Source organism: Acomys minous (assembly GCF_964271855.1).
Source record: "Acomys minous genome assembly, chromosome: 2".
In the NCBI taxonomy this organism is placed as follows: Eukaryota; Metazoa; Chordata; class Mammalia; order Rodentia; family Muridae; genus Acomys; species Acomys minous.
In genome coordinates, this window is record NC_140484.1 from 15,754,154 (window position 1) to 15,765,656 (window position 11,503).

Here is an 11,503-nt window from a genome sequence, read left to right on the forward strand (position 1 = left end):
AAAGTTAATTAAAACAGGAACTAAAAAATCACAGATTCACTTACAACCCTTTTCCTATCTCTGCCTTCGAGGTACGGCGACCCCAGAAAGGCTGCCCCTGAAAGGCTGCCCAGGCTCAAGTCTTAACTTCTCCAGGAGCTATTCCTCATTCCTGGTGGACACCCTGGCTTTCTTGCATCCTTTCTTGGGGAGGGGGGAGACTTTATCCCTCCCCTCCTCCCAAAGAGTCATCAAAGGCCTTGTCTGGCCATCTAAAGCCCTTGATGACCACTGGCCCTCATCAGAGGCTTCCGGCCCTGCCTCCTCCTAGGACACAACCAGCCCTCAGTCCCTACTAGGCCTCCTCAAGGGTCCCCTGAGCCCCCAGCTGCTCTGAGCTTTATCTGTCTTCACTGACCCCTGGCCCTGTCCTCAGCCCCGGCTCAGTGCAGTTCTGGCAGTTTCCGCCCCAGCTGTATCTGTTCCCCATCAGAGGCCCCATTGGAGCTCCAACCCTTCAGCAGCCCAGATAAAAGAGATGGATGGAGGTGAGTTTGGGGGATGGCCCTCCTCACAAGCCAGAGCTGGAGCCCTGAGTTCTGACAGAGACTCCCTGTAGAGGGTTGGAGTAGGGGTGACACTGCTAAGCTCCTTAGAAGTTGGGTCTCTCCATCCTGCCTCAGCCCTTCCCTTTCTTTTATTTTAAATATTTATGATGATGATGATGATGGTGGTGATGATGATGATGATGTATACAGTCCTCTGCCTGCATGTACACCTGCAGGCCAGAAGAGGGCATCAGATCCCATTACAGATGGTTGTGAGCCACCATGTGGTTGCTGGGAATTGAACTCAGGTCCTCTGGAAGAGCAAACAGTGCTCTTAACCTCTGAGCCATCTCACCAGCCCTGCTCTTCCCCTTCTTCTGAAGGCTCACTTCCTAAGGCCTCCTCCAGGCTGGCACAAAGTTGCATTGTACTTCAAAGGAGATCCGGTGCTGGGCACCCTGCTCCTTTTCAGCCAATCACAGGCCCAGAAATGGTCTTGGTAAGGTTGTGACCATTTGTGGAAGATGTATTTTGCTCTAGATATGTCACGTGTGGGGACTCTAGTGATTGTGAACTGTTGTTATTATTATCTTGCAGAAGATGGCAACAGAAGAATGCAATGAAGAAACTGGCCCTGGAGGCTGGCAAGATGGCCCAGCCATTAGGAATATTTGCTGCTGTTCCAAAGGACCCAAATCCTGGTCCCAGCATCCATGTAAAGAATCACAACTGCCTGTAACACCAACTCCATGGAATCTGATACCCTCAATGTTTTAAGGAAGAAGGAGAAGGAGGAGGAGGAGGAGGAAGAGGAGGAGGAGGAGGAGGAGGAGGAGGAGGAGGAGGAGGAAGAAGAAGAAGAAGAAGAAGAAGAAGAAGAAGAAGAAGAAGAAGAAGCTGGCTCAAGGCAAGAACTGAAAAAGGAGCAGAACTGACTCTCAGACCCATTATACAAGCATGTCCACTAGCCAGCTCTTCCTTAGCCCCAGCTATGCTCCTAGAACCTGTCTCTTCTACCCTTCAGAGCCAATGATGCCCCAGAATTTAGCCCCTCTAATGCTAGTGCACACAACTTAGAGATGCCCAAGTTAGAGCCTGGCCTGCTGAGAGGCAGGCCAGTTCAGCCAAGGAGAACTATGGAGCCTTCTCCATGTTCAGTTACCTAGGACCAGGACCAGATGAGAGACAGGAAGCCATTGTCCCTAGAGACCTCAGTAATCATCCCTGCAAGGTCCATCCCTTCCTTCAGCCCCTTCCTGTTTCTCATGGGTGTTCTTTCTTTCCTCCTGGGGGACTTTTAAAGTTCCTTGAAGTCTATCCCACCTCCCAATGTGCTCTACGCTCAATGGATGGAGGGCAACTTGACTGCGTGGGACACTTAACCTAAAGCTTGTGTTTCATAAGTATCCATTCGGTCCAGGGAGACTTCAGTTGCCTGCATGGCAGAGAAAATGTCAAAAAATAAATCCAGCCTGCATCTGTAGCCCCTCCTGACCTCTGATGGGAAAAAAAAAAAAAGGCCCAGCTAAGATCTCAATGCTCAAGTCTAGGTGTGGTGGCACCCACCTGTATCCCTGGGGACAGAAGTGGGCAGACCTTGATGAGTCAAGGCCAGTCTGGTCTACACAGTGAGTTCCAGGACAACCAAGGCTACTCAGTGGGACCCTGTCCCCCTCCCCTCTCCTCTCCCCTACCCTAAAGACCTCAACTCTAGGAAGAGGGAGACTTCAGAGAAGGTAACAGTGAGGAGATAGAAACTCAGCAAAGGCTGGTGAGAAGGAAGGGGACATGTCTGCCTCCGCTGACAGACTCAGGGAGCACCTGAAGACTCTGGGCCTTACTAACAGCATCCTTGTAGCAAAAGAAGGGAAGAGGTGGGAAGGAACTTGGAAGCGCCTTCCCCAGCTCAGCCCTGGGAGTGTCCCAGCGTGGGGATTCTGCTGTCTTCCACAGCTGTGCCCCACCCTCACTTGAGTCCCCTGGGTCGAGTTTAAACCAGAACTGTAAGAACAGCATGGTAGAAAATGACCCAGGAGCTGGGACAATGTTTCATGGAACAGTGGCACTGAGAACCTGCCCCGCCTTTGCCACCAGTGAGTCACCTCAGTGAGAAGACCAAGTCCTGAAGCCTTAGCTCTCCTCTTCTGCCTGCCCCTCCCCTCCTCCCAATCTGGAACACAAAAAAAGGCCAGAGAGGGTTGGGGTAGAGGGTTCCTCAAAGGGACAGAAAGCAGTGGGAAGAGGAGAGAGGGACTTGTCTGACCTGGTTTCAGGGCTCTGCTCAACACAAAGGTCCCCCTGCCACCGGAGCATCTGTCTGATCCCCTAATTTAACTCCATCCCTAAGCCGAGCCTCATTTCTTCCCTCTGGCCCTTCTTGACTCAACCACCACATCCGAACCCAAGTGTCCCCCTCCTGATCTGCAGCTAGCCTCCAGAGATCAATGTCACTCAGAGCTGATTCCTGCTTGTCTCTAAGTGACCCTCACACGGCCTGCAAGCCCGTTCTCCTGCCCGGGACCCTTTCTTAAAGGTACTTTGCCTTGAGAAGAAGTAAGTCCGATTTGCATAAGCACTTGTTGCCCCGTAGCTTCTCCTTTTTGAGAAGGGATGGGTTGACTGCTCTTCCAGAGGAGGTGGGTTTGATCCAGCACCCACATGGCAGCTCATAAAACATCTGCAAACGCCAGTTTCAGGGATCGAATGCCCACTTCTTGGCTCTGGGCACCAGTCCTGGGATTAAAAGCATGCTCCACCACACCTCGAATAAATCGTCTCTCTTTTTAAAAGTCTCTCATGAGGAACGTATTTATTTTTATTTTAGAGATAAACTTATTTATTTTTGTGCTTTGGTGGTTTGCCTACATGTATGTCTATGTGAGAGTGTCAGATCCCCTGGAGTTATAGACAGTTGTGAGTTGCTATGTGGGTACTGGGAATTGAACCCTGGTCCTCTGGAAGAGCAACTAGTGCTCTTAGTCAATAAGCCGACTTTACAGCTCCCAATGGGGATCTTTCTCCAATCAAAGGAAAACTAACGAGTCCCCTAGCCTAGGCCCGGCTGCCAGTACCGGAAATAGCCACTAGATGGCAGCCTTTCCCAAGTTCCTGTACTCTTTATGCGTTGCCAGAGGGGTCGCTTTTCCCCCACTAAACACATCGTTCTTGGTGGTAGGTGTACCGACTTAGTCCCCAACACCGCAGTATGTTGAGTCCGCAGTATGTTAGGGTGAGCCGTCCCTGGACCCCAAAGTCTGTAATTTTGGCCTCTTCAAAATCAAGTTCTTCTCCTCTCAAGGCTCCAAGCTCTTACTGAATGGACGGACTCCCCCCCCCCCCCCCCGGGGTCTCCCGTTCTGTCCAGTCCTCAAATCGACCTCTGCCAGAGCGGGTGTGACCTGCCTAAGCCCGACCAGCGCGTAGGAAAGAGTTCTGGAGCCTTAAGCAGAAGTCGCCAGAAGCAACGTGCTCCAAAGAGGGTGATAGAACGGGTGCCTTTAGCACACACATGTCATACACACCTGTACACACAGTCCCCTTTGGTTTTCTACACACACCCAGCCCTGAATGGAGAATAAATACAGCCAGGTCAGTGAAAAACAAGAGAACAGTCCGTTTCGAAGGTCAAAGGCCAAGACTACAAGTTTGGGATGGGGTATTAATCCTCCTGGTCCTCTCTCCCTGACCCCCAGCCTCCAGGTGGGAGCAAAAGGGAACCCACTTGCTACACCTTACTTAAGCTGGGGGCGAGGTAGTGGTATACAGGGCATCTCCAATCCCCAGGCCTGGGTCTCTCTGGTCCAGCTTTCCGGGAACCGCACACCTCGGCTGCTAGCCTCCTAGTGAAAAAAAGCTTTGAAACTCGTGAGGACGAGGAACCGTGAGCGCCCGCAGCCGCTCAGTCCCCCGTCCTCCTCCCCCTCTCCTCCCTCGGGAGCGGCGGGAAATTATTTATTAAAACACCGCCCGCGCTCTCATTTATTTGCGGTGAATAATCCTAGGCATCTCAGCGCGTTTATTAAACCTTTCCCGTCCCCGCGCCCGCATTACTTTAATAATAAATCGCGTGTCACTTTCCGGCGACATTATTAAACCCGTCCGCTGCAGCAGAGGCGGGGTGAGGGGAGCGTGATGGCGGTGGGCGGCAGCGCGTCCTTCCAGTCGAGGCTGCGGGCCCAAACCCTCTAGGAGGCAGAGGTAGAAAACTGGGGGGGTGGGGGTGGGGATCAAGGAGGTTACTCCCTATAGAGTCTGCCGACGCGACAGATTATTCGGGTTTGGCCAAAGAGCTGTGCTCAGCAGGTGGGTGCGAAAGGACAAGACCGGCCACTGGGCGCCTTGGGCCTCCGCAGAGCAAAGAACAAGCTGAGTGGACGCAGGGACCCAGACCCAGGTCCCCTCTCACAGGGTGGAGCGGGCCTTCTTTAGGTGGCAGAGAGCAAGATGCCCCAACTCGGGCTTGGACCAGACCCTCCCACTCTCCTGCTTCCGTCGGCGCTTTAAATTTCGCTGCTAGTATTCCGCCCAAGCAGCGGAGCGCGGCTACCAGGGACCAGGGTCAGAATGGTTTTGGAAAAGTGGCTGCCGCCAGGCAGAAGCAATTAAAGAGGCGCAGTGCATTCAACGCGGGAGGAGTGGCCAGGCCCCGAGAATGGGGGTTCCCGGCCACGCCCCTCCCAGGGGGCCCAGCACCCTGAATTGGGTCCCACAATGCCAATGCAGGAGCTGAGCCAAGAGCCTTCCCTCCCCGCTGTGGCGCCAGCTCCGGGCGGAGCCCGGGCGCGTAGGAGGTTGTCGCTTTCCACACACGGCATCTTGGCCTGATGACTAACTCTACCCTACCCTTAAACAATTTCATAAACTCCTCAGTGTCCTCGGGCTAGGTGCTGAGAATATGGGGAGAGATCTAGGCCAAAGAGTGCTTTTGTGAAGTCAGAAAAAAACGAAACAAAACAAAAACAAACAAACAAACAGCTCACAAACTGGGTTACTATGACTTCGGGTTCAACCGGAAAATGGGAAGGAAAGGAGGGAGCCGAGCCGAGGAAGCGTGTGGCTAACACAGGTGCCCCACCACTCAGTTTAAGCGTTTGTATTGGGGTCCCACCCACATAGACCTGGTTCCCCGATCTTCCTAGAGAAGAGACAAGAATAAGGACTGGGAGATAATCTATCCGAATATAAGACTTGGGGGGAAGGCAACCCTTCCTCCAACCAGATTGCTCTAGGCTGCCTCACTGGAAGACAGGAGAGGGCAGTATAGGCCTTTGTCGAGCCTTCTCTCACAGAGCAGGCTTCGTTTGGGTGCTATCATTAGAAGCCAGTCTGTTGGGGCGGAGGGCCACTCAGGGGTGTCTGACCCCCCATGTGCACGGCTGTAAGAATTGTCCGAAGTAGCGTGGCTCAGTTTGTTTATAATTTTTATTGGTGCCCACTGTGTCTAGTCGTCTGCTAAGCGGGCTTTGTCAGCTAGAGTGGTGTCTCAGATAGGGGTGGGGTGGGGGGGAAGCTACCCTGTGCCTCTCACTGCTCTAAACTCACTCAGTTCGGCTGTGCTCACCCCTACCGCAGAAAGGACTGTGGTTAGTAAGTGCCCCTGGGAACACTTGATGAGGTGGAAAGCTTCTGGAAGATGAGTTTCGAGGAAAGGGAAACTGAGGCTACAATGAGCACTGAACAACCCATGGAAGGATCCTGCTTGTCCTTTCCAGTCTTTTCCAGGCCTTCTCAACAGCGAGGTGGAAGGCTGTACCCACACACCCACACCCGAGTGCCAGAGATCTGAACCTAGTAGTAATCCTCGCTCTCTTCACTCTCTGCCTGCTCCTCAGGAACCAAGCTCAGGGACTGCAGCTGGGAGAGTCCTGTGGAGTTGAGCTGGTCTGCAAACACACATGAGAAAGGAAAAGGATCAGGGAAGAGGCACTAATGATGCAAACAGTGTCCAGTGGTGTATGGGAGGCTGAGTGTGTGTTTGTGTGTGCGCATGCACGCTCACAATATTCACATGCAAACTGTTCCTTACATGCATTCAAGGGTTCAAATGCCCCCCCCCCACACACACACATAATCCTAGCACCCAGAGCTCAGGGCTCCCTTACCTAGTGTGAGCACTGTCAGGGTAGCTGAGGCTTCAACTTGGCCCAGCACATTCCGGGCAAGGCAGCGGTAGGTGCCCTCATCACTAGGACGCAGAGCCTGAATCTGTAGCCAGCCAGTCACCTCAAACTTCTGAGGTCCACCCCTAAACTGGAGCCAGATTTGCTGTCAGCTAGGTCATTTAGGGAAGCCCTAGGTTTTACGGGACTATGCCCCTGCCCCTGCCCCCTGTTCCTACCTGCACAGAGATACGGGGGTCATCCCCTGGCAGCTGGATGTCCAAGCCATCTTTCCTCCACTCAATGGAAGCCATGGGGTAGGCAAACACCTCACAGCCAAAGATGACATCCTGTCCAGTCACGTTCCAAATATTGTGAGGCTGTGACACGATCTGGGGCTCTGGGGCAGCGAGATGGAAGCATAAATGCTTGAGAACAGAAAGCTGTATCCAGCTCAGGAAGAACACGGTTTATAAACTAATGCAGATGTGTTTGGAGCAGAGTACAAAGCATGCAGAGGTCAACATGCATATGCAAGCAAAATACGCCACAAGTGTGGACACATACATATGTTGGTACAGATGCACACAAGAGCACAGAAGCAAGTATGGAGATGCGCAGGCACACAGAGCAGCCCATAAACTGCACAAACATGCCTACAGACCCACGATGTATCTGGGCAACCAAGCTCTGTCCTAGACTGCTCCCCTGTCCTCACTCCACCCTGCAGGCCATGCAACCGACACCTTCCTCCCTCCCCGCCCCCCTTTTTTTCTAACTAGGCCCAATTCCCAAAGGCCTGAAGAGCAGCCACATTCCAAATGTCGTGAGAATGTGACATGATCTGGGCTCTGAGTGGGTGGAGGTGGGACTAGCGGCGGAGGCAGGGGAACCTGAAACCACCTTGTTGCACCTCGGGGAAAACTGTTGGGACCCCGCTGCGGGCGCGTTTGTTTTCACTGCAGCCCCAGCCTAGCCAAAGCCAGGAAGCGAGAGCTGCCAAGGAAAACCTTAAGGCTTGAACACCCCCTAACCCCTCCCCGCAGGATGAGGGGGGTGGGCGAGAGAAGCAAGAAGCCATCTTCCCTTCACTAATTCCTAAATCCAAGAGAAAATGGATAGGCTGGGGTGGGGGTGGGGGAAAGCAGGATTAACAAGCTGCATTTCACAGACCCACACCATCTCCTGGGCTCCAGCAGTCTGGACAAAATCTTGGGGGGGTCTTTTCAGCTTTGCCCCAGCTATTAGCTATGTGCCTGTTCCTTCTGAGGGCCGGTCCCTAACAGTCTAGGTTGGGGTCTCACGAAATTCAAATGTGCCAATAAATCTCAACGTGTGTGTGTGTGTGTGTGTGTGTGTGTGTGTGTGTGTGTGTTTGGGGGGGGGGGGTTCGAGACGGTTTCTCTGTGTAGCCTTGGCCATCCTGAACTAACTTTGTAGACCAGGCTGGTCTCGAACTCACAGAGATCCTCCTGCCTCTGCCTCTCAAGTGCTGGGATTAAAAGCATGCGTTTTAGCTGACAACCTCTGAGGCTCTCGCTCTCGGGGAGCAGTGCCTTTAGGGAGCTGAGTCCTGGTACTAAGAGCTCTGGGCTAGCGTACCCGATTCGCAGGGCCCTGGGTGCACCACAGTAAGGTTAGCGTCGGGCTGAGCGCGGCTGGCCTCCTGCAGGCGGCAGATCTGCGCGTAGGTACGGCCGTCGGAACCACACAGTGGGCGCTGCGAACGGCAAGCACACAGCGGCTCCGGAACCTCTCCTCGGCTCAGGTCACCGCCCGCGTCCAGCCTGCACTCGAGCTGCTCGCCGCAGCGCCCGTAGAAGTTAGCGCTGGGGTCGAGATCGCAGAGCTGACCCTCCAGGTTGGCGCATTCCCAGCAGCAGCCGCAGGCATCCCGCACCCGGCCTGCTAGGCAGCCCCGCGGCGCAGCGCACTCTTCTGGCCGACAGGGAGCACAGCCCTCGCCCTCCGCCAGCAGCCGCAGCCAGCCTCGCCGCAGGTAATCGGGGCCCGTGGACGGCCTGGCGCTAATGGGGAGCGGGGTCCACACCACCACCAATAATAGTAGTAGCAAGGGCAGCGCCAAAGTAGGTGCAGCATGGTTAGCTGGAAGCCCTGTGAGCTCTCGGGGCATCAGCGCGTAGGTGGCACCCTGCCAGGAGAGGGAAGCCAGGTCTGGCGGTCAGAAATAAAGCCAATGCCTCATTGCTCCTTGTGCAAAAGCTTGATTCGAACACCGCCCCTTCCCCTGCTACCTTGGCACCAACCAGAAGCCCCAGCAAAGAGGCCTGGTGACTCCCTGGGGGTTATGCGAGTTGGTAATTGATTGAGCTAGTCTTGGGGGCTCGGGGGTATGGTCTCTAACACCCATGCATGTATACCCCCCCCCCACATACACACACACACACACACACACACACACACACACACACACTAGCACCACCTCCATAAACTACCCAACTTTGATGCACCTTTATTCCCCCCAGAGATGGATAAGTCTATACCTAAAGTAAAAGGTTCAGAGTAGAGTGATGGTCACGATGGGAGCGTCCCAGCCACTCACCTAAGTGCCTTGAACTAGACCCTTCTTAACAGCTGTGATTTCCGATCTTAAAGAACCGCTAGGGGAACGAAAAGAGTTGCGTGCACGCCAGCCAGATCCTCTGGCTACCTCTGCTTCTGTCGAGGGCTCGAGGGCTCGTGGGCAGTCCACAGACTAAGATTCAAAGAGCAGCTCCTCCGCCCCTTCTCCCCGCCCCTAGACGTCGAATACCCGCCTTCTTCCCAGGTCCTGGGGCTGATCATTGTATCCAGTCGCACAGGGACCCTCCTGGGCCTTTTACCGTTATCCCTAGCCCAAGTCACAATGCGTGCACTGAGCAGCCCGTAACCAGACACTGAAGCAGGGAACGCAACCGGGTGAGAACCGGAGACGGAGAGTAGGGGTGGGAACGGCCCGAGGAGCTCACGCTGTTGGCTGAAGCCCCAGGACCCGTCTCATCTGATTTAGTTCCTGAGAGCAGGCAAACAGCTGCATGAAAACGAAAGGGCACTGGTCTAAGAAATTGTACGGTGAAGGATGGGCGCTTCTGGGGAGCAGGCCCAGGGCCGGCTTCCTCCGGGGACGGTTTGCAGCTGTGCTCGCCTAGTTTCTCCACTGGGGCGCAGATTAGTCTATAAGCGTTTCCATCTGCCATCCACATCTGGCCACCCCCCTCCCACTATAGGGCAGGTGCTTGAATCAGCCGAGGAGCCTGGTGATTAGAGGTCGGAACTGGCTAGCGGCCGCAGCGAGGCCGGCGGGTGACTCCCTGTAGGGCGTCTCTCCGGGTCCGGATTACAGGTTGCAAATTCGAGGATGTCAGGGCCAAAAGTGTTCCTGTCTGGAGACCGCCACCAGCGCCACGGTGGCACTTTGGGCTTGGGGCAGGAAGCAAAACATCCCCAGAGGCCCGCCCACCACCCCGAGAATGGCAGGACCCGCCCCTGCCAGTGCCTTAACAGCTTCCAGAAGCCGCAACCCAAGGACCTAGGAGGAGGAAACCTAGTTTTCGGGCAAGGGGGGGCGGGGTTTATTTTTAGGCCCTGACTGCGCGTGCGCACGGGGCCGGTAGCGACCTTGCTCTGCACTTGGCGCTCTTCTGACCTCGACCGAGCCCTCCTCAAAGGAGCATTCAGTCAGCACAGATGCCGCTCCTGGCCGGAGGGATTCTGACGAGGTGGACGAAAGCTGTACGCTGATGATCCTAAACTCCGAGAGGACCGGAAGCAAATTTCACGCGAGGTTTCGAAACCGTCGCGAGAAACAGAACGGAAAGCTAGACGGTCAAAAGGAAAAGCCCGCGGCTTTTAAGCCGGGAAAGATCGCGGGCTGGCAGATACTGAGGATACTCTAGGCAATCCCTGGGCTGCAGAACAAATTAAGTGTTGGCCTGGGAGCATTGCAGAATGTTCTAGAAAAGGCGTGAGGACAGCTGCTTGCCCAGCGCAGAAATGGAGGCACTCTAAGGGAGGTCCCTAGCTGTGACTGACAGCGCGCCTTGGGGTAGAGTGGGAGCTGTCCAGGAAATCTAAACGAAGAGCTCTGAGCTTCCAGCGCTAGGAGCCACTATCAAAATCACCAGCTTTGAGTTTGAGATATGATAGATATTTATTTACATTCAGAATTTTGGACGCACCAAGATAGGAAAGATGTTTTCTTCAAGGCTGCCAAAATACAAATAGCCAAAACACTGTGAATGTAACATTTATATAATTCCTGATTGTTTTGTGGTTCTTCTTGCCGTATGTAGTTTATTGTATATAAGTGCAATAATATAAATGTATATGTAAAAAAAAATTTTTTTAATCACCAGTTTTGGGGTCCTAGTGTTTACTTTTAGTTTTTGCTATACTTTGAGCCTCTGGTAGGAATCACACCTAATTCACCACTGTATTTTATGACTCTGTATCCCCGAGACTTGGCTGTTAAGTAAGTTCTGGGGAAGCCTTTGTGTATTAAAACTGAAAGACTCCCTGACTGAAAGATGACTTTTACCTGAATTTTCTGTCACTAATGTGAGGCTAGGGATTAAATCGACGGAGAACGAGCGCCCTCTGGTGGGTTTGCAGCAGCTGAGCCTAGTGACAATGCATACTGTCTATACTAGGAATCCACTGTACCCGAAAAGTTCTTACTATAAGTTTGCATTGCTGATGTTTACACAGGGAACTTTTATAGTTAAGCCAGAACTATGTCGCCGAGCTGCATCTCCAGCCCTGTAATAATATTTTAGAAGACAGTTTGTTCGCATAAAACAATTTGAAAGCCTAGCTTGTATTTCCTCGTGCTCATCATCTGACACTATTTTTAGGCTCTAAACATGTTAAGCAACTACT

General features: G+C 53.4%; 1 protein-coding gene across 4 annotated transcripts; it reads right to left on the reverse strand.

The window, feature by feature from the left end:
- Window positions 1-5,930: 5,930 nt before the first annotated feature.
- Window positions 5,931-11,130, reverse strand: KAZALD1 (Kazal type serine peptidase inhibitor domain 1). 4 transcript variants are annotated; one of them, XM_084772210.1, is made up of 6 exons: window positions 10,244-11,130; window positions 9,469-9,656; window positions 8,228-8,777; window positions 6,865-7,025; window positions 6,629-6,776; window positions 5,931-6,409 (listed from the first exon to the last, which is right to left on the reverse strand). In XM_084772210.1, exons 3-6 carry the CDS (start codon window positions 8,757-8,759, stop codon window positions 6,315-6,317), a joined length of 936 nt encoding a protein of 311 aa, XP_084628336.1. In that variant the 5' UTR covers window positions 8,760-8,777; window positions 9,469-9,656; window positions 10,244-11,130; the 3' UTR covers window positions 5,931-6,314. The 4 variants fall into 4 exon arrangements, with proteins under 4 accessions (XP_084628336.1, XP_084628334.1, XP_084628335.1 ...); XM_084772208.1 differs by lacking the exon at window positions 9,469-9,656; XM_084772209.1 differs by lacking the exon at window positions 10,244-11,130 and having other exon boundaries at window positions 9,469-10,206.
- Between the last annotated feature and the right edge of the window lie 373 nt (window positions 11,131-11,503).